The 20,477-nt window shown below is 45.5% G+C and overlaps 1 protein-coding gene across 1 annotated transcript; it reads left to right on the top strand.

The window, feature by feature from the left end:
• Window positions 1-1,084: 1,084 nt before the first annotated feature.
• Window positions 1,085-19,654, top strand: ranbp2 (RAN binding protein 2). Its single transcript, XM_010880180.4, has 29 exons — window positions 1,085-1,316; window positions 1,908-1,975; window positions 2,079-2,190; window positions 2,283-2,435; window positions 2,766-2,996; window positions 3,847-3,989; window positions 4,166-4,361; window positions 4,448-4,742; window positions 4,852-5,033; window positions 5,135-5,322; window positions 5,560-5,683; window positions 5,913-6,074; window positions 6,465-6,602; window positions 6,755-6,886; window positions 7,009-7,227; window positions 7,568-7,651; window positions 7,759-7,900; window positions 7,993-8,093; window positions 8,211-12,576; window positions 14,185-14,355; window positions 14,463-14,549; window positions 14,635-14,831; window positions 14,940-15,930; window positions 16,061-16,162; window positions 16,281-16,426; window positions 16,809-17,082; window positions 17,850-18,025; window positions 18,227-18,400; window positions 18,609-19,654. Exons 1-29 carry the CDS (start codon window positions 1,245-1,247, stop codon window positions 18,912-18,914), a joined length of 9,732 nt encoding a protein of 3,243 aa, XP_010878482.3. The 5' UTR covers window positions 1,085-1,244; the 3' UTR covers window positions 18,915-19,654.
• The last annotated feature ends 823 nt before the right edge of the window (window positions 19,655-20,477 follow it).

Below are 20,477 nucleotides of genomic sequence, written 5' to 3'. Positions count from 1 at the left end.
GAATGTCAGACAAATTTAAAAAGCTGCATTGAGTTTTCATGGCCCTCTATATATTTTTAAATATATAGAGGGCCTTTTAAAAAATATATACTTTAAAAAAAAAAAATGATGTTGTAAAATGGTTAGTAGTCCACACTAGGCAGAGAAATGAAAGGGTTGTTGTGAGTTGCGAGGCAATAGTTAATGTTTTTACTGGCAAACGGTCCTAGTTTGGCTAATTTCAAAGCAAGAGATTATTAAATGTATTATATTTTAATATTATTCAATTTTGCTGCTTTTTTATGTAAAGTGTCCTGCAAACATATTCAAAACCCTGACTAATACTCTCATATTACTGAATTACAAATGGCACACTTAAGTCAAAATCAATTATTGCAAGGATTTGTTTTATAGGACATTTCTGTAAGAAAAAAATTATTCCACTCCTGTTTATTTGAAGCTCCCAGTTGACACAGATGAAAGAAACAATGACCTTACCATTGGTACCCACCAGTGAACCATTTAAGCATCATTGGTCAGGTGGTGAATCTGAAGCAAGATTAAGACCAAATAGCCTTTTATTGAAGTTAGAGTTAATCAAATAAAAATGCATGGATTGGTTAGGGAAAGTGAACAAAATAATATCCAAGTAAGCACATCTGAATCAATAATCAGGAAGTAGACGCTATATAACTCCACTGAGGCACTGCCAAGAAAATATGTCCCTAAAATCTCATCTCTCAAACAAAGAACCTTTTAATAGATGTCAGAGGCCAAAATTCATTAGCTAATGAGTTTAGTGTCAAGCTAAGGAGTCCAGGAAAATAGGAAATAGATACATTATTTAACTGTTCTAGGCCTGAGAAAATGGTAAAAGTGAGGTGTTGAAAAATATAAGGGGTGAGTAATTGATAAATGGAAGAGTAATATATATATATATATATATATATATGGGACAGTTTTCTTTCGGTCGTCTTTGCTTGTTTACACTAATGGCCTACCGATCTTCAAGTTGTAAGTGCGTCATCTGTGCAGTCGAATTTGAAATACCCAGGACCAATACCGAGGAAGCCTTCGTCACGTAATACTTTGCACCACGTGAGTAACCCTGTCGTTTGACGTTCTCATGGCTGGTGCGGAGAAGTAGCTGTAGCTAAGCAGAATCGAAACATAATTACGTGTGCTCCTGTTCTGGATAAGTTTTATAATTCTATGCAGTTTTACCCTTATTATAAAAATACACTTAAAAAATACACCACACAGTCATGCGGCGAACTAAGGACGAAGTGGACCGCTATATTTCTTCGGTACAGAGTTCCTCGCCTTCACTGAAAGAGGTGAGTCCGACCGGCTCCTGTCTGAATCATGTGTTAGCTAGCTAGGCTAACTGATACTACTGCCATTATGGCCTGGCGAATACCTACAAGCAGTATAAACACTAAAAGTAGATATCCAGACTATCAATGAGTCGTTAACAACAAGAATGGAACGTAGACGTGTCATTTGGGGTTTTCTTGCAATAGATTAGCTAAGTTGTCAATGGTAACATTAAATGAATACTTCCTCGTGTAAAACGCGGGCAGCGGGGGTTGCCATCCACAGTATATGGAGCATGCCCATTATGAGCTTGCGTTAATGTAGCATTAGCTTACTATTTGTCACACAGATTTGCCAATTTCATAATACATTAATATTTTAGTTAATTAGCTAATGCTCTTATTCAGAACGACCTACAGTTGGGAACTAGCCACTAGTTAGCACTTTTCTGATAGTAGTTAACTAATATTAATATTAGCTAAAAAGATTTGAATGGATCCAGCTAGCTAGTTTAGTTAGTGTTGTACCGGTATTACCTCGGCTAACCATGTCTTCTAACTTTAAGTGTTTAACCCTATTTTATACTAGGCTTATATATGTTCTCTCCATAGAAACCAATAAAAGGATTTTTATTTGCTAAATTGTACTTCGAGGCTAAGGAGTACGAACATGCTAAAAGGTAAGCCCGCTATACAACCTACAGTACTGTCGCTGTGTTGACATTTTTTTAACGGTGTTTGTATTCTGGATTATAAATGCCTGGTCGCTTCTTCTGTCTCTAGACATGTATCAGCGTACCTGACGATAGCGGAGAGAGATCCTAAAGCCCACAAGCTCTTGGGCCAGCTTTATGAGAGGGAAGGAGATATCAACAAAGCAGTAGGATGTTACAAGGTATGTAGACATCCCTCTCTGTTGCATAACAATATATCACATAACAATATACTTTCAGGAATGTCATTCTGTGTGTTTGTCTGTGTGTTCAGCGTTCTGTGGACCTGAACCCAGCCCAGAAGGACCTGGTTTTGAAGGTGGCTGAGCTGCTGGTCAGTAAGACAGAGAGAGACAGCAGAGCAGAGTTCTGGGTGGATAAAGCTGCAAAGTTACTGCCTGGAAACCCCGCTGTCTTCAACCTTAAGGTATCAGTTGCAACACAGTGTTGGTTTTCTGATTGTTACCCTGTCGTTAAGGCAGTTTAACATTGTGTGCCTGGCCATAGTCAGTCAAGGCTAAAGGCTATGTTTTGAAAGATTGCTTACCAACTGTGGCACAGGGTTAACTAAACATCACTAGCCACACCCCTCGACACCTTGCCAGGCGCTTGTTGAGTGGCAGCTGTTTGATGCATAAGCCCTGCCCTGTCTTCAGAAACAGTTGTTGTGCAGCAGGCCGGATGAGGTGCAAGAAACCAGCTGTTTGAAAATGCTTGCTTTCTTTGACTTCATTATGGCTTCCTCTAATCCCTACAGGAGTGTCTTTTGAATCGGCAAGGCCAGCAGGGATGGAACCAGTTGTATGACTTACTGCAGGCAGAGCTGGCAGTGAGGCCTAGCGATGCCCATATCAACGTCAAGCTTGTTCAGCTGTTCTCCTCTGATGGCAGACTGGAGGAAGCTGTTAAACACTGTCTGGCTACGGAGAAGAGAGGCCTGCTCAGATCCAACCTGGACTGGTACTCTACTGTTGTGCGCACTTTACAGGTTGGTATGCGCTGTTCGCTAATTATAAACTGATATCTTTGACTCCTGAATGCTGACTGGATGATAGCCGCGGTATGACACCATACATCCTTGGTATGACATCACAGCGCTTGTTGCTGCTCTAATTGCATTGGTTACCAGGTAGCGTTTGGTGGTTTGTAGTGTATTACCAGTATACCACAGCTAAGTGCTGTGTCCAGGCACTCTGTGATGCATTGTGCCTATGAACAGTTCTTAACTGTGGTATATTGGCCATATACCACACCCCCTTCATGTGATATTGCATTTACATTGAAGGCACTCTTATCCAGAGCGTCTCACAGTGGTTGATTAGCAAATTGAACCCACAACCCAGGTGTTCACTAACTTTCCTACGGAAGACACAGAACAATTTGGGATATATATATATTTATTTTTTTATTCCATTACCAATGTTTCTTTATTGTAGCTATTCCACACTGCCAAATAGTTTTTCTGATTTGTAATTATTATCGCTGTAGGAAGTACAGTTCAAAATGCATTTGTTTTAAGATCAAAGAAACACAAACATGAGAATAATTAGTCAAATTAATCCGGTAAAAAAAACCAATATGAAAATCTATGGACTCACTAATCTAAATGGATAAGAACTTCGACTAAATGAATTGAATGTAAATTCGATGGAAAAACGGATGTATTATCACAAACCCATTTCACTGCTGCCACTCCTGTTACCCCGGTTCCGTGAAACCTACCGAACAAACATTTCTCGATTTTCTCTTGTGACTCCTACTTTGAGAAAAACTGGATTACAGAATGACGTGTGTAGTGGTAAATGGCTTTACATGTTACAATGTTCTTTGTTTCTCAGGAGTTTCTAGCCCAGCCCAGTGTTTTATCCAATGAGAAGACGAGTCGATGTCTACATAGAGAACTACTCTTGGCCCGATGCAGCCTTTTGAGACTGACCCTCTCGGGAAAAGGACTGCAGCCCAGTGTCGAGGCCCTCAGAAGGTGTGGTGTCTGTGTTTCAGAGCCGGACTAAACCGTGAAACATGACTGCTGGTCACTACTCTAGATAATCCGTGCTTAGTCTATCATCAGAACTCTCCCTGTCCTTATAGATTAGCAGCGCCATTTGTTTGCTCGTGTCCTGTTTAACCCCCTGTCCTCCCCGCCCCTGGTTGCAGTTTTGACTGTGCTATGCAGGGCCTGCGGAAGGCTGCCCCCAGTGTAACGGATGATCTGTCTGAGGTCTACGTGGAGATGAGGGGACATCTGTACCTGCATGCTGGCACTCTGCTACTGAAGATGGCTCAGGAGAGAGAGCAGCAATGGAGGGCCGTCGTTGACCTGGCCGCTCTCTGCTATCTACTGGCCTACCAGGTAGCGCACATACCAGAAGCTTTGTGTGTAGTAGGTTGCACTGGCTTCCGTGTTTTTTTTCCACCTTTCATGCTCTCCCTGTTCAGGTCCCCCGGCCGAAGACCAAGGTGTGTAAAGGGGAACAGTCTCAGCCCCTGGAGCTGCTGGCCAGTGACCGACAGAGCCAGGCTGGACACATGCTGCTCAACCTCAACCCCAACACGCACGCCTTTGTCAGAGAGGTGGTGGAGGCGTTTGGTAACCGCAGTGGTCAGGGCTCTCTGTTCGAGGTGCTGTTCGGCCCTCAGGCTCCTGCTGGGACTTCCTTCATCGGCAACGACGACATCCGCTCTATTAACACACAGGCCCCAGAGATATCGGACCTCATCAAGTGGGATAACGGTATGATGATGATGATTTAGCTGGCAGTGTGTTTTGCTTTGCACCGCAGGAGACCAGCTCATCTCACACACAAGCTCTTTCTGCAACCCTGTTCCTCCCCTGTCTCCAGGCTCTATCCAGCTCCACGGCGGGGACCTCCAGCAGCTTTGTTGGCTAGGCCTCCAGTGGTCTTTTCTGGCCCAGAGGCCAGCTCTGAGGGACTGGCTCAAACAGCTGTTTCCCAGGCTCACCCTGGAGACCTCAAAACTGGACACCAACGCACCAGAGTCTATCTGCCTGCTAGACCTGGAGGTGGGTTTGGCTGCTGTGGCTATAATGTTAATTCTGCATAGACTATTGGGTGATGTTGGTTGAGAGGCTGGTTGTTATGATGTGTTGGCTTTGTCTTTTAGGTGTTTCTGAGTGGGGTGGTGTGGTGCAGTCACACCCAGTTCCAGGAGAGTGCCAAGATCAGCTCTACGGGTCAACAGCACCTCCACGAGCCCCGCTGCCTCCCCCTGCCCCTCCTCCGCCTCCTCTCCACTGACCGACAAAGGGACTGGTGGGATGCCGTCTACAGCCTCATACACAAACGAGCTGCGTAAGTCCCTGCTGGTTCATGTTTGTGCATTAGTGATGGATAAAATAAGTTTGTTTTACAGGTTGTAATGCTTTCGGTATCATGGTGCAGGTCTGAACATTTTGTAGAAATGGCCCTTCCAAATGCTCTCAGGCTGGTATTTGTTGGTAACATTAGCGGAACAATGTTTGTAAGACAAAAACAAGTTTTTGTTGCTGGAATTGTATGCATAATTCTCTCTGTCTGCCGTGTCTGTAGCCCTGGCATGTCAGCCAAACTAAGGATGACCGTTCAACATGGACTGAGCACCTTACGAGGCGGAGAGAAACACGGCCTTCAACCAGCCCTGCCCATACATTGGGCCCAGCAACTCAGCTCCACGGTACACACCTCGGAGAGGTTTTCTTTCAATTAGTGAAAATACATGCTAGTTTGTTTGTCGTCCGTCACTCAACATTATTCACGCCTCCTCTTAGTGTTTGTTGAATAATTCTAAGTTTTGTTTGAGTCCAAATATTCCACCACACTTGTGTTCCTTTTGGGTAAAGTATATCCAATGGTATATTGCATTATAACTCTTTAGCGTTTTGATGTAACGTTGTGATTCCCAGGGGTTAGCGGTTAACTCGTACTATGACCAGAAGGACTATATAGGACGCTGTGTCCACTACTGGAAGATGGTGCTCCCTCTGTTGGACAAGATCAAGAAGAAGCGCAGCATCCCTGAACCCTTGGACCCCATGTTCATACACTTCCCCTCTAAAGTCATTCAGGTACACCAATGCTGCTTTTCTGACTGAGTTTGAATTGTAATGGCAATTGCATCGATCAGAACTCTTAAAGGATGATGTTCAGAGACAAAATTCTCTTGGCACAATTTAACTACATTCCTTTTCTTATCCAAACATGGGGGCTCGGCCTCTTTAACTAGTAACCCATTTATACATGTATAGGACCAAGTATACATCAGTTCAAGATGTATACAAGCATACATCAGTTCAACAGATTCCAGTGTGCTAGGTTCCAGCATTGGCCTATTTGACCCATTTGGACTTTTCATATTGCTGATGCTAAGTGGGCAGTTTGACACGTCCAGGCTTCATGTATACATTACTGTGTTTTCATTGGTTAGTGATTTCCATGTATTTTTTGGTTCCTACTAGATTTCTTCAGTGAAGTGCTTTGAGGAGGAGGCCATGATAGCTTTCGCAGTCCTCCTGGACATTGAGGGGAAGACCGAGGAAGCTATTGCTACCCTGGAGGCCATCAACAACATTTCCTCCAACTGGCACCTCGCTAGGGTACGTAGTGAGGCGTTCTCTGTATTTTTTTTTCATTTCAGTCCAACAGTGTTTTAATTGATTTAGACTTGCCGTGTAATAGCGTCAGGTTTCCATTGGTCTTTAACTTGTCAAAGGAGGCAATTCAAATCATGGTGTATATCTGTTTGTAGATTTTTCAGCGTTTGTCTGAGGAGGCCGGGAGCGGGGTGGAGGAGACACAGGACAGGTGTGTCATGTTCCTCAGGAAGTTCAGAACTTACCTGTCCAAGGTCTACAACGCCAATGCGGATGACATGGACAAGGTGAGGGTCACACAAACAAAGCACTGTTGTAAAGCGCATATCAAGCACGTGCACATTTAACCAAAACATGTAATGTGTTGAAAGCGTGGCATGACATTCACTGTGTCGCTGGTGTCTTGCAGCTGCCTGTGTCAATGGAGGAGGTCATGGATCTCCTGAACGATGTGAACCAGCAGTTGGGCGAAAGTGGAGAAGCAATGGATGAAGAGGAAGAGGACGGTGGACCTGTTCACTCTAGCCCTCAGTTCACTGAGCCTGCTTCCTCTGGCTCTCACGTCAGATTTGCTCCATTAACACCGTCCCCCAGCCGAAGCTTAGTCTCTCCCTCCAAAAGACACCTGGTACTTAACATAATACATGTTGGAAACGATTGTGCAAGTAAATGTCTCAGTATAGGTAACACCAACATGGGGATGAAAATAAAAGCTGCACCTGAAGCCACTTCAGTCGTGAGTTTCACCTAGTCGACAGATCTTAAGAGCATGGGCGAAAACTTTAAGAAAACAATTCCTCACTGTTATAACAATTAGTCCCAAAAAAATGTATCCCTCTTTTAATGGGACGTATATGCTCTTCCTATTTTTAAAACTGTTTCAGATTGTAGAGAATTATTCATTTAACCTAAATTATTAAAATAACTGTAGAAAATAGGATGATTGTTATTTTTTTGTGTTTTTCCAGATTTCCCCCAAAACGCCACCTTATTGGGCAGAGGACCAAAAGTCCCTCCTGCAAAAGCTCTGCCAGCAGGTGGAGGCCCTCAAGGTCAGTCCCCAGCATAATTTTCTTTGAAGGTCATGTGAAGATGTTAGGCATTTCCAATATCCCTATTCATTATATATAACAGAACTGTGGCTTGTGTTTTGCTGCAGAATGAGGTCCATGATTTGAGACACAACTCCTCGGACAGCCTGATGTCACCCCGCCAAAGAATTTATGGAGAGGGTTATGGGGCTGAGGGCATGCAGGAGGGCTATCCCCCGCCACAGGCCTTCCATGGAGCTCCCCTTACAGGTAGAAACGGTTCATTGTCAGACTGTTATCAGGAATACTGAAACTGCAATGTTATGCAAAGTGATATAAAATGACTCTATTTGTGCTTACAGTTGCCACCACCCAGGCACCCTCTATGTATTTCAATCAGTCCACTGCTTATAACTCTGGCCAGTATCTTCTTCGTACGGCAGCCAACGTCACCCCTACAAAGGTAGGCGTATATACCACAGGGCTTTTCTTTAATAGTTCTGAATTGGTCAGAGGGGGGAGGGTAGTAGTTTCAGTGGTTAATATAAAAGGTATTTTTAATTCATTCCTTTTCTTTCAGGCTCCTGTGTATGGAATTAACCGCCTGCCACCTCAGCAGCACATGTATGCGTACCAGCAGCCCACAAACACACCTCCCCTTCAGTCAACACCAGCCTGCATCTACACTCCTCAAGACCAGGTCTTTGGTGCTCCTCTCCGCTTTGAGTCACCGGCAACAAGTCTCCTGTCCCCATACAGTGAGGAGTACTACGGCCACACTCAGCCCACGACCAACCCACCCCTCCCTGAGCCTGGCTACTTCACAAAGCCCTCCGTCGTACCTGTACAACAACCAAAGAGTGTTGAAGGGAAGCCTGTTGACTTTGGGAAGATCTCTTTTGGCCAGCCGATCCCTGCTGAGCCTTCTAAGGTGCCTAGCTTTGGTGCTGGAGTAGTTGCCCAGTCCACACCATCAGCTGCCTTTAAATTTAATTCCAATTTCAAATCTAATGATGGGGACTTCACCTTCAAGGCAAAAAACAGTGAGAGCCTTTTGGGGCTTCTGACATCTGATATGCCCAGCAAATCTGAGAGCCCCTCAGAGGGAAAGCTCCTTGACCCTCCTAGCCAGGGTGGAATATTTACCTTTGGCACGAAAAGCACAGCAGGGCTGTCTTTCGGTGATGCAGCCCTGACTCAGGACAAACCAAACCTGTTTGGAAAAATTGACCAGCCATTTAGTTTTACAAATGTGACCAAGCCAATATTTGGGCTGGCAAACCGTGCAGAGGAGGAGAAAGGAGCTGAGAGTGATAATGACAGCACCCATGTGGAGGAAGATGAGGATGGACCTCACTTTGAGCCCATTGTGCCCCTACCTGACAAAGTAGATGTCAAGACTGGAGAAGAGGAAGAGGAGGAAATGTTCTGTAACAGGGCTAAGCTTTTTAGATTTGATGCAGAGACAAAAGAGTGGAAAGAAAGGGGCATCGGTTTAGTCAAAATCCTTAAGCATAATACATCCGGGAAGGTTCGTCTGCTAATGAGGAGGGAGCAGGTTCTGAAGATCTGTGCTAACCACTACATCACTCCAGATATGCTTCTGAAACCAAATGCCGGATCTGACAAGTCCTGGGTTTGGACTGCCATTGATTATGCGGATGAAGAACCAAGGACTGAACAACTGGCCATCCGGTACAAAACATCAGATGAGGCATTGCTCTTCAAGATGAAGTTTGAAGAGGCTCAGAAGATTGTTCCCAAGTCTCCAAAAAAGCAGCAAGATGCGACAGGTGGCAAAGAAACTTTTCAACCCTCAGCCCCACAGGAAACTAGCTTTGCTGCTCAGTTTGCAAGGAAGGATGGGGAATGGGACTGTGATGTTTGCTGTATTAGAAATGTATCTACAGCAATGCAGTGTGTTGCCTGTCAGTCTACCAACCCTAATGCCCCAACAGAGCCTGACAGTAAGCCAGCTACTAAAACAAAAGGTTTTACTAGTGGGTCGGCTTCAGTGGGAGGATTTACTTTTGGATTTGGAGCTGACTCATCAAAAGACAGTAGCTGTTCAGGTTCTTTTGGAAAGGGCTTTGGTAGTTTTGGAGCTCAGATACCATCTTCCTTTACATTTGGAACCAGTGGCACAACCTCTATACCCGCTACGGGTTTTGGAGACTCATTTGGTAAAAAGCAAGAAACTACAGTAGAAATACAATCAAAGCCATCGACTGTGCCATTTGGCTCTGGGTTTGGTGCCCAGTTTGGCAAAAAGCCAGGACAATGGGAGTGTAACACTTGCCTTGTTATAAATGAGGCATCTGCAAGCAGTTGTGTTTCTTGTCAGACTCCTAACCCCTCAGCAAAGTCAACTGTAGAGGTAGCACCAACACCAAAACCAACTGTTTCAGGCTTTGGTACACTCTTTGCTAAGAAGGATGGACAATGGGACTGTGACTCCTGTCTTGTGAGGAATGATGCATCTGCCACCAAATGTGTTTCTTGCCAAACACCCAACCCAAATGCTAGCAGCACCCGCTCCCTTGGGGCAATGTTTGCCAAGCAGGAGGGACAGTGGGACTGTGACACATGTCTTGTCCGAAACGAGGTGTCTGCTAATCAGTGCATCTCTTGTCAGACACCCAACCCCAACGCTAAGAGCACAGCCACAGCAGCCCCCTCCAGCTCATCCTTCAGCTTTAGCTTTGGAAGTCGAAGTGCGTCTACACAGCCTGCCGGTACTGGATTTAAATCAAACTTAAACAGTGGCAGCACTTTTCAGTTTGGGACAAGCAAAGATGACAGAAGTTCCCCGGCTTCCTTCAAGTTTGAGACCCCTCCTCAGTCTGAAAGCAGTGCCCCCAGTGCTGCAGGCTTCTCTTTCACCATGCCTGTTCCAGCAGGTGGCTTCAAGTTTGGCATTCAGGAAGCTGCAAAGGAAACCCCACCAGCTAGAACTGAGAGTCCTGCTTCAGGGTCTGCGTCCATGTTCCTGAAGAGTATTGCAGAGCAGCACAAAGCGAAGGATTCAGTTGTCAGTGTGTCTGCAACCGTGCCATCAGTGGGCAAGGTGGATCATGTTGAGAACCCCCTCTTCACTGGCAAATCCAGTGATTTCAGTTTTGCAGACTTGGCTAAAAACTCACAAGGAGACTTCCAGTTTGGACAGTCTGACCCCAATTTCAAAGGCTTCACCCGTGCTGGTGAGCAGCTGTTCTCTTCCCTTCAGTCAAACCAGAGGTCAGAAATCTCTGCTGACCAGGATGAGGAGGATGTATACAAGACAGAGGAGAATGACGACATCCAGTTTGAGCCTGTGGTCCAGATGCCTGAGAAAGTGGACCTTGTCACTGGAGAGGAGGACGAACAAGCCCTCTACTCCCAGAGAGTGAAACTTTTCAGGTTTGACGGAGAAACCAGCCAGTGGAAGGAGAGGGGCGTAGGGGTCCTGAAATTTTTAAAGAACGCCACCAATGGCAGGCTCAGAGTGCTGATGAGGAGAGAGCAGGTCCTGAAGGTGTGTGCCAACCACTGGATCACCACCACCATGAACCTGAAGCCCTTGGCCGGCTCTGACAAAGCGTGGATGTGGTTGGCTAATGACTTCTCTGATGGTGACGCCAGACTCGAGCAACTCGCTGCCAAGTTTAAAACCCCTGAGTTGGCAGAGGAGTTCAAGCTGAAGTTTGAGGAATGCCAGCGGCTCCTTCTGGACATCCCACTGCAGACACCTCACAAGCTTGTTGACACAGGCCGAACTGCTCATCTCATCCAAAAGGCAGAGGAGATGAAATCCGGTTTGAAAGACCTTAAATCCTTCCTGACTGATGACAAAACAAAGATCAAGGAAGATGACAGTCGGGCTAACATCACAACAGCCAGTAACACCTCTGGTCTGATCATCAAGCCCCATGCAGAGAGCACTGGGCCTACCTTAGAATGGGATAACTATGACCTGAGAGAGGAGGCACTGGACGACAGTGCTGACACCTCTGTTTATGCTTCACCTCTAGAGAGCAGCCCAATCAGGAAAAACCTCTTCCGCTTTGGAGAATCCACACCTGGCTTCAACTTCAGCTTCCAGCCTGTTGTCAGTCCTGCAAAGTCACCAGCCAAACTAAACAAGAGTGGGGTGTCTGTAGATGAGGAGCAGGATGTTACCCAGGAGGAAGAGAGGGATGGCCTTTACTTTGAGCCTGTGGTTCCTCTGCCAGACCTGGTAGAGATCTCAACTGGGGAAGAGAATGAAAATGTGTGTTTTAGCCACAGGGCAAAGTTATATCGCTATGATAAAGACCTGAACCAGTGGAAGGAAAGGGGAATTGGAGACCTCAAGATACTCCAAAACTATGACACCAAACGAGTTAGACTTGTTATGAGGAGAGACCAAGTCCTGAAGATCTGTGCTAACCACTGGGTCACATCATCTATGAAGTTGGAGCCCATGAAGGGTGCTGAGAAGGCCTGGGTCTGGAGTGCTGTTGACTTTGCTGAGATACCTGAGGGAAATGTGGAACAGTTAGCAGTGAGATTCAAACTGCAGGATGTGGCCAACTCTTTCAGAGACATATTTGAAAAGGCTAAAGCTGCCCAGGAGAATGACATTCTGGTCACTCCTATAACACAAAATGACGCTCCCTCTCAGGTAACAACGACAGGGCCATCAGTGTGTGGAAAGGCTGCAGTGGCCATCCTGGAGGAGACTACCAGAGAAAGGACAGATTCATCTCCTGAGGCTTTCCACACCCCAGACAGCAGGACTGCCACGCCACACACAAACCTCTCCAAGATGATTCCTCCACCCAAGTTCCTCTTTGGAACGGACTCTCTCCAGAAGATCTTTGGGAACAGCCCTCCATCCAAGGAGGACGGTTCTTCAGAAAGCTCCAAGGCTAAAGACAGTGGTCGAACCTCCCAGCCATCACCTGCATTCAAAATCCCAGATAAAGGTATGTCTATTTATCCTTTCTCAATTTTATTGACCTTGTGGTTCAGTTTGAACTGCTTGTTTCTGAATGGCAATCCCCACGATGGCATTTTCACCTCATTTGACCCCATTGTGTTGTGATTCCATTCACGTCCCATTGGTTTATCTCATTGCTCCTCCCACTAGCCCACACTTATTGTTAGCAGAACATGACCATACTCATTCATTCTCATTAGCCTAACTTTCCTTCACCCACTCAGGTTGTCAATATGATTGCAGATGTAATCCACTACACTCATCCTAGTAAGAGTTCCTTAAAGGAAATGCAGTCAATCCGTTTTTAAATAATTACTGCAAGTTGCATCTTCATAAAGGCAGAGATGGAGAAAAAAACATAAAAAAACAGACTGTGTAATAGCTTTCAACAACTTAAAGCTCACTGAAGACACTTTCATTTCTTAAGTACTCCCAATTCTAGCTTGTCTCACCTGCCAATTATTATTTTGTAGGATTGGATTTTAGACTTTTCAAAGATAACCCAATGGCTTTTTGGACCAGCACCTCATCCACCCAATTTGAGCCCCCAGGTACTCTGTCACTGCACTGTGTGTGTGCTGTGACACGTCACCTACACAGCTGTCATCTGGCTGGCTCTGCTTAAGAGCCGGTCTTAACCTGCACGCAACAAGTGGATCATACAAACCTTTAGTACCGCAACCTAACGAGCTGCATGTCCATGTGTGATAATTAACAGAAGCCACAGACCAATGTATAGGCTTTACTGCGCATGCGTAAGGCTAGCTATTTGGCTAATAGAGAGGTGACATGACCACGGTCTTGCTCGTGGCCAGTGTTGTGTTGGCAGTGAAGCGGAGTTCTTCTCCCTCTGTTGAAAGGAGACACGGGAAATTCTGCCCTTGCTCCCTGAGAGGAATTTGCTGTCACATACACTTCTCAATGTCACATACACAATTTTAGTCCAGGATGTGTAGCAACAGTGTGACCGGCAATACCCGGCCTGGTCTGGTTCCTTTCAAAGGTGTACGTCTTGGAGTTGGATGTGCTACTGTATGTCTCCAGCTGTCGTGTTCTGTCACTGGTGTTCATCTACAATATTTGTATTCTACCACGGCCCTTTATCAATATACTTTAGAGAACCTTAAGGCAATGGTAGAACCAGAATCGCCTGTGCTTGGCCCCAAGTACATTACACTCAGAACCATGATTCTGATATTTATCATGCATTTCTTCCATCAGTGCTCATAGCGTTCTCAGAGTCTGTTTGTGACTGCTTGCTCATCATGGTGAAATGCATGGTGTAAATGTTTTTGGTGCATGTGTTGTGGTGGTGAACTAACTTGTGACTGCCTTTGGTAAAATGGTCTTGTGACTTTCTAGTGGATGTGCAATTTTTGTCAGGTATTGTACAATGTTACCCTGCCCTACAGAATCAGCCCATAATTGAGTGATGTCAAATTTGCCTTTAGAACCAATTGTTATTTTAGTCATTTGAAATTCTATACAGATTAACCTTGGTGATAACATTATCACTTTTACTGTCCTGTTATGGTTTTTGCTGAATGAAGGGCTCTGGAGTGAGTTCTCATGTCTCTGTGTTCTTCTGTTACAGCACCTCCTCAGGCAGAGGCCGATGATGATGATGATGATGATGAGGTTGAGGTGGTGTATGAGAGGCAGCCAACAGCAGATCAGGCTGCTCTGGCCAGGGAACTCCTGCTGCCTCTCACCTTCTTCTGTTACCAGAACGAACCAGGATACACTAGTGACGACCAGACGGATGGTGAAGTGGCACCAACACACACTCAAACCTTTTCTACCTGTATGCGTAATTATTTACTTCAGAATTTACTGGTGTGCTAATATTCGTTTGTGTTGTTCATGTTTCAGATGAGGACTTTGAGAGCGCAGTTAAAGCTCTGCTTGGAAAACTGTACCAGGATCTACCTGAGAGAGCGAGTGCAAGCACCGGTTCTGGTAAGATTCATGGTCAGAGTGTCTGAGATGGGTATCAACAGGCAAGGCTGAAGTGAGATTCCACTGACGTCTGCCTCCGTCACAGCCCAGGCCGGTGCACAGGCTCTGGACCCGGAGATTGAGGTGGTTTGGGAGAAGAGGCCGACTCCAGAGGAAGAGCAGAGAGCCAGGACCCTACAGTTGCCCCCAACCTTCTTCTGTGGTGTAAGCAGTGACAGTGAGACTGAGAAAGACAAGCTGGAGGACTTTGAGTCGGAAGTGCGCAAAGCGCAGGGGGAGCTGGTGAGATTTCTGTGATTTATGGATTTGCCTGGCCATCTCATGGCTTTAGGTTTGTCAGAAATTAAAACTTTCTTCAGCAAATGTTCATGTTTTGGTATTGCGTTTCAGGATTCTGAGAGAAGCGAAGAACCTGTGTCGTCTGAGGTTGTTTCTTCTAGCATCAGTGATCTTGTGCCAGAAGAACATCTCCCTGCTGAGTCATCTGAGGTTGTGTCCTCTAGCGTCAGTGATCTTGTGCCAGAAGAACATCTCCCTGCTGAGTCATCTGAGGTTGTGTCCTCTAGCGTCAGTGATCTTGTGCCAGAAGAACAAATCCCTGATGGGTCTGCACAAATCACGGCCTCCAGCAGCCAGCAGCAGGCTACAGATCAGTTAAAGACAGATGTCCAGTCTTCCACAACAGATACGCCCTTTTCCATCCAGGATGAAGTTCAGTCATCTACAGCAGAGGCTGATGTCCCTGTCCTAAACACTCAGAAACAGTTCCCAGAAGAATCATTAACCATCCAGGATCCCGAAGTCCAATCTTCTACTGCAGAAGCACCAGTTCCTGTTCAGTCGTTAATTATCCAGGATTCAGAAATCCAGTCCACTACAAAAGAGCAGCGTCAGTCAGACTTGGTTCCAACACAATCTCAGACTGCAGTCATCAGCAGCGGTGAGCAGGCTCCAGATCAGTCAGACTCTGCTCTCACACCGTCTCAGACTGCCGTCATCAGCAGCGGTGAGCAGGCTCCAGATCAGTTAGACTCTGCTCCAACACCATCTCGGACTGCAGTCTTCAGCGTTGGGCAGCAAACTCTAAAACCTGCTGCTCATGCTGCAGCGTTGGTGACCCCATCATCTGGTTTTGGATTTGGTTTGCAGTTTGGCAAAAAGCCAGGGCAATGGGAATGTAACACATGTCTTGTTAGAAATGAGAAGTCTGCAAGCAGTTGTGTTTCTTGTCAAAGTCCAAACCCTGCAGCCAGCAGCGGTGAGCAGGCTCCAGATCAGTCCGACTCTGCTTCTGCGTCTGCCAGCATCAGCCCCATAGACCTGTCTACCAAGAAGATCTCGGAGCCTGACTCCACTACCGTTACCACGACCACTACTCAGGGTATGCCTTTTGTATATGATGCTGAATCTTTCGTGCAAACCCTTCGCCATTGCGTTCCGTGTCTTTTCTTTAACGCTGTCCCCCTTCTTACACCAATGCAGCAAACTGAACTCATGTCTCTCCTTTTCAGAAGCTCCAAGCCCATTTGGTTTCAGCGCTCTTGGAGCGGGAGGGTTCTCCTTCGCTGATCTGGCACAGAACACTGGGGGTGAATTTGCCTTCGGAAAACAAGGTTGGCCTTCCAGAGTGTTCAAATACAGTACTAATGTTACTTTAAGTTACCATGATGTGACTGAGCTACTGTATGTTTGAGTGAAAACACACCTCAACTAACTTTTTTTTAATGTCAGATTCCAGCTTCTCATGGGCAAATGCGGGGGCGACGTTGTTTGGAGCTGCAGCCCCACCTAAAGCTGAGGGAGAGGAGGAGGGAAGTGAAGAAGAGGACGCTAATAATGTGGACATTCACTTTGAACCCATTGTCTCACTACCAGAGGTTCTTATGAATACACTGCTACTATTCAAACTCCATCTTACCTTAACCTATTTATGTGTGATGACCACTCAGCCCAGTAATATTTGTTTTTCACTACTTGTATCATGCATTTAATTTCCTGCATACTCAAGTCACCATATTGGCCATACTGCAGACTTCTAAAAGAATTAAACTGTGTGCTCCCAACTATATTATTTGTCATATAAATTATACTTTGCACTGAGATGCCGCACCAAAAGTCGTTTTCTGGGGTTGCAGTGAGATTAGTTAATATTCGGTATTGTTGTACTTAAGCTCATAGGAGCCGATCATCTGTTCTTTTGTGTGATTGAACACATTTCTATGAGGGCTTGTGAATAACCTGTGTGTCACTGCTGTCAAGGTGGAGACGAAGTCAGGGGAGGAGGATGAGGAGATCCTATTTAAGGAACGCACCAAGCTGTACCGCTGGGACCGCGACCTGGGCCAGTGGAAGGAGAGGGGTGTGGGCGACATGAAGATTCTGTTCCATCCTGAGAAAAGATTCTACCGTGTGCTGATGAGGAGGGAGCAGGTGCTTAAGGTCTGTGCCAACCACACCATCTCCCAGAGCATGGAGCTCAAGCCCATGAACACCTCCAATCAGGCACTGGTCTGGACTGCTACCGACTATGCAGGTAAGCCTAAAAACAGATCTACAACACACTCAATAGGCAGTTTGTTGGGTACACCCGTCTAGTACTGGGTAGGACCGTACTTCGCCTCCAGAAAGAATCCTGTTCCCCTGGGATGTTGGTCCATGCTGACACAATGGCATCAGGCAGTTTGGGGGCAGATTGGGTGGCAGTTTATTCCCACTGCAAACATTCCTATGTTACCCTGTGTTGAGATCTGGGGGTTATGCAGGCCACACTTGCTGTAATGTTCTTAATTGTTCTGGGACTATATGTGCACGGTGAGACTGGGCACATTCTCCTGCTGGAGGTGTCCATGTTTCCACTGCAATGGTTAGATACATTTACGCTGCCACCACCAGCGTGTAGCGTTGACACAGCTGGATGACGCCATTGATTTAGGCTTTTTGGGCCAAATCCTGCCTCTGGATTTATCAGACGACGCAATGATTATCTGTGGGTAGTTGTAGGTCCCAAGATGCAGTTTTTCACACTGCCATGTACTCGGTTAGTCTCATCAACCAGCATGTTTCTGCCCTCAGGACTGGAATAGATTATAACCGACTGAGATAATGCACCCAGTCTAACCATGCTCTGTCATTTTTACGTATTCTATGAATTTGTTGCTACACACAGATTACTCCGTGAATAGGAGCAAACCATCATCATGAACAAAGCAGTATACCTAATTAACGGGTTACTTGGGTATATGCTGTCTTCTACGGTTGATTGGTTGATGAATGTATTGATTGTGTGTTCTCTCTCTCCAGAGGGTGAGGGTAAGGTGGAGCAGTTGGCTGCGAAGTTCAAAACGGCAGAGCTGGCTGAGTGTTTCAGGAAGACCTTCTGTGAGTGTCAGAGTCGTATAAGCCAATCGGAAGCCTCGTCCATCTCCTCCCCACAAATGTCAAGGGTTCAGGAACATTCCAGAGACACCAACCCACAGGTCAGTGTTTCCCATGCCCATTACTGCACGGACTGGGTGCTAAGATTACCTCCTGTCTCTTCTACCTCTAATAATTCTGTTGACAGGTTTGCTTCGAGAGCACGAAAGCATGAACAAATAGTCTAATTCAGAGGCCCTGCACATTGATGTTGGTGTCCTTGTTTAACATACCTGAACAATAATCAGTGACTCTGTCCACAGGTGTACCTTGTCATCTCTGCTGACGATGTTCCCCTGGGAAGGGTCACCATAGAACTCTTCTCTCACATTGTCCCCAAGACCGCTGAGAACTTCAGAGTGCTTTGTACAGGACAGAAAGGCTTTGGGCTGCACAACTCTGTCTTCCATAGGATTGTACCAGACTTTATGTGTCAGGTGAGGTTGGGAATGCGTGGGGGGGGGGGGGGGGGGGGGGGGGGGGGGGGGGTTTGACTAAATCCGGAAAATAATCTGACCTACTAGTGAGTGTTTTTATTACCTTCAGTAACATGTTTCCCAAAACGGCAACCATCAACCGTAGATTGTCGTCACAGGGTGGAAATGTACGTCTTTTCCCAACATCTTTCTTGTCCTCTATCATCAGGGTGGAGACATCACCAAACAGGACGGAACAGGGGGGAGGTCCATTTATGGGGACAAGTTTGAGGATGAGAACTTTGATGTGCGCCACACGGGCCCCGGACTGCTGTCCATGGCTAACCGTGGGCGTGACACCAACAACTCCCAGTTCTTCATCACCCTGAAGAAGGCTGAGCACCTGGACTTCAAACACGTGGCCTTTGGCTTCGTCAGAGAAGGTATGGACGTGGTCCGCGAAATGGGAGAGCTGGGAACCAAGACTGGCAAACCCAGCAAGAAGATTGTCATCACTGAATGTGGACAGCTATAGAGGGCCACTGTGGGCAAGTCCACTGGAGGGCTGAGGTCTGGTGACAAAAACGAATGACTGCCAGCTTTATCTCCGGTCTATAGACTGGCCAGGGATCGGCTTTCAAACTGAGGACCGCTACAGTAGTCAAATCTTAAATGAGACCCTGTTCGCTATGTGAAGCTCACCAAGGGCTGGGATAGTGTGCTATGTAGGGAATGTAGTGTCGTTTGAGACAAGCCTCCTTCCCTACCCACCAGACTCAGAGGAAAGCACATCAGTGTCGATCCCCAGGCTATTTGTGTGTATAATGTACATGGACAATTTTTTTTGTCTGCTTTTTTTTTGCATGTGTTCCATTGAGTTGAAAGCGCTTGTTACTTCATAATATTCCTAACTTGATTGTTTTGTATAATTAAGTCTTAATTGAGATTCACAAAAGCTTGTTCAAAAAAACGTATGTTTGGAACTGCGTTCCTCCTGCCTGTGTATACTTTTTAGGTGTGTTTTTTTGTGTACATTGATTTTGTGCAAATTGACTATACTTTTCCATCTTAAACTCTAAAGTTTAGGAGTACAGTATGACAAACTAATACCTGTTGTGATACTGGGAAGGTGCAAAAGAAATGTATGGTTGGTAAAGGACACTGATGGTATTCTGAGACATAAAATGTCACAATTTGGGATGAGAATACTTATTGTTCATAAATATTACATGATGCTGGAGAATATGTCATTAGAAATAAAGTTACTTAAACTGATTACTTATATTTTCATTTATTGTTTTTAAAACCACACCAGTCTGCTTTCTCTCTGGGGTCAAGAGCATGATATCACAACTTACCCATAGTTCCCTGTGTTTTTTGTTGTTGTTGTTGGTCAGATTCTTGCATTGATGCCCTGGTTTTTTGTAAGACTTAAAGGTAATGGACAGACCCATGTCTCAAATGTATAATTGTCCTAATGTTGTGGTTCACTTAATCTGAAAAGAGCCATATACGGACGGAGTCTGGAACAAGGGGGTGGTTTTGCTTTAGGTTGCCTGTGGATCTTAAGGTCTGGTGATTACTGATGGATAAATGGATTATATAGTTGTGCTAATGAGAGTATAACATTATCGTTTAAGTACTTAAAAAAAGTTCCTGTGATCTATCGTATCTGCCTTTCATAACAGGAATTACACCTTTGTTTGGAGCCATTCGCTATTCCTATAACTTTTACCAGGAAAAATATAGGGCAGGGTTTTGTGTATTTTTTTGTCTGGGGGAGCAAGACTGGCTCCAGGACTGGCTAAATTGTTTTATCTAAAAAAAAAATTGACATACTTAATGTATATAACATTTACAGTGTTTAAGGGCATACAATGGGGGGACCACAGATTCTACTTCAAGTTGTGACTGAAGTGAGGCCAGTGTTGCCAGTTGGAAGCCTCCTAGTGGTTGGGGGCCCTGAGCAATCGCTTATGCCCCATACAGGTGCTGGTCATAAAATTAGAATATCATCAAAAAGTTGAATTATTTCAGTAATTCTATTCAAAAAGTGAAACTTGTATATTATATTCATTCATTACACACAGACTGAATT

The sequence above is a fragment of the Esox lucius genome, chromosome 16 (assembly GCF_011004845.1).
Source record: "Esox lucius isolate fEsoLuc1 chromosome 16, fEsoLuc1.pri, whole genome shotgun sequence".
In the NCBI taxonomy this organism is placed as follows: domain Eukaryota; kingdom Metazoa; phylum Chordata; class Actinopteri; order Esociformes; family Esocidae; genus Esox; species Esox lucius.
The sequence above is the reverse complement of the archived record's forward strand: the minus strand, read 5'-3'. Positions and strand labels throughout refer to the sequence as shown.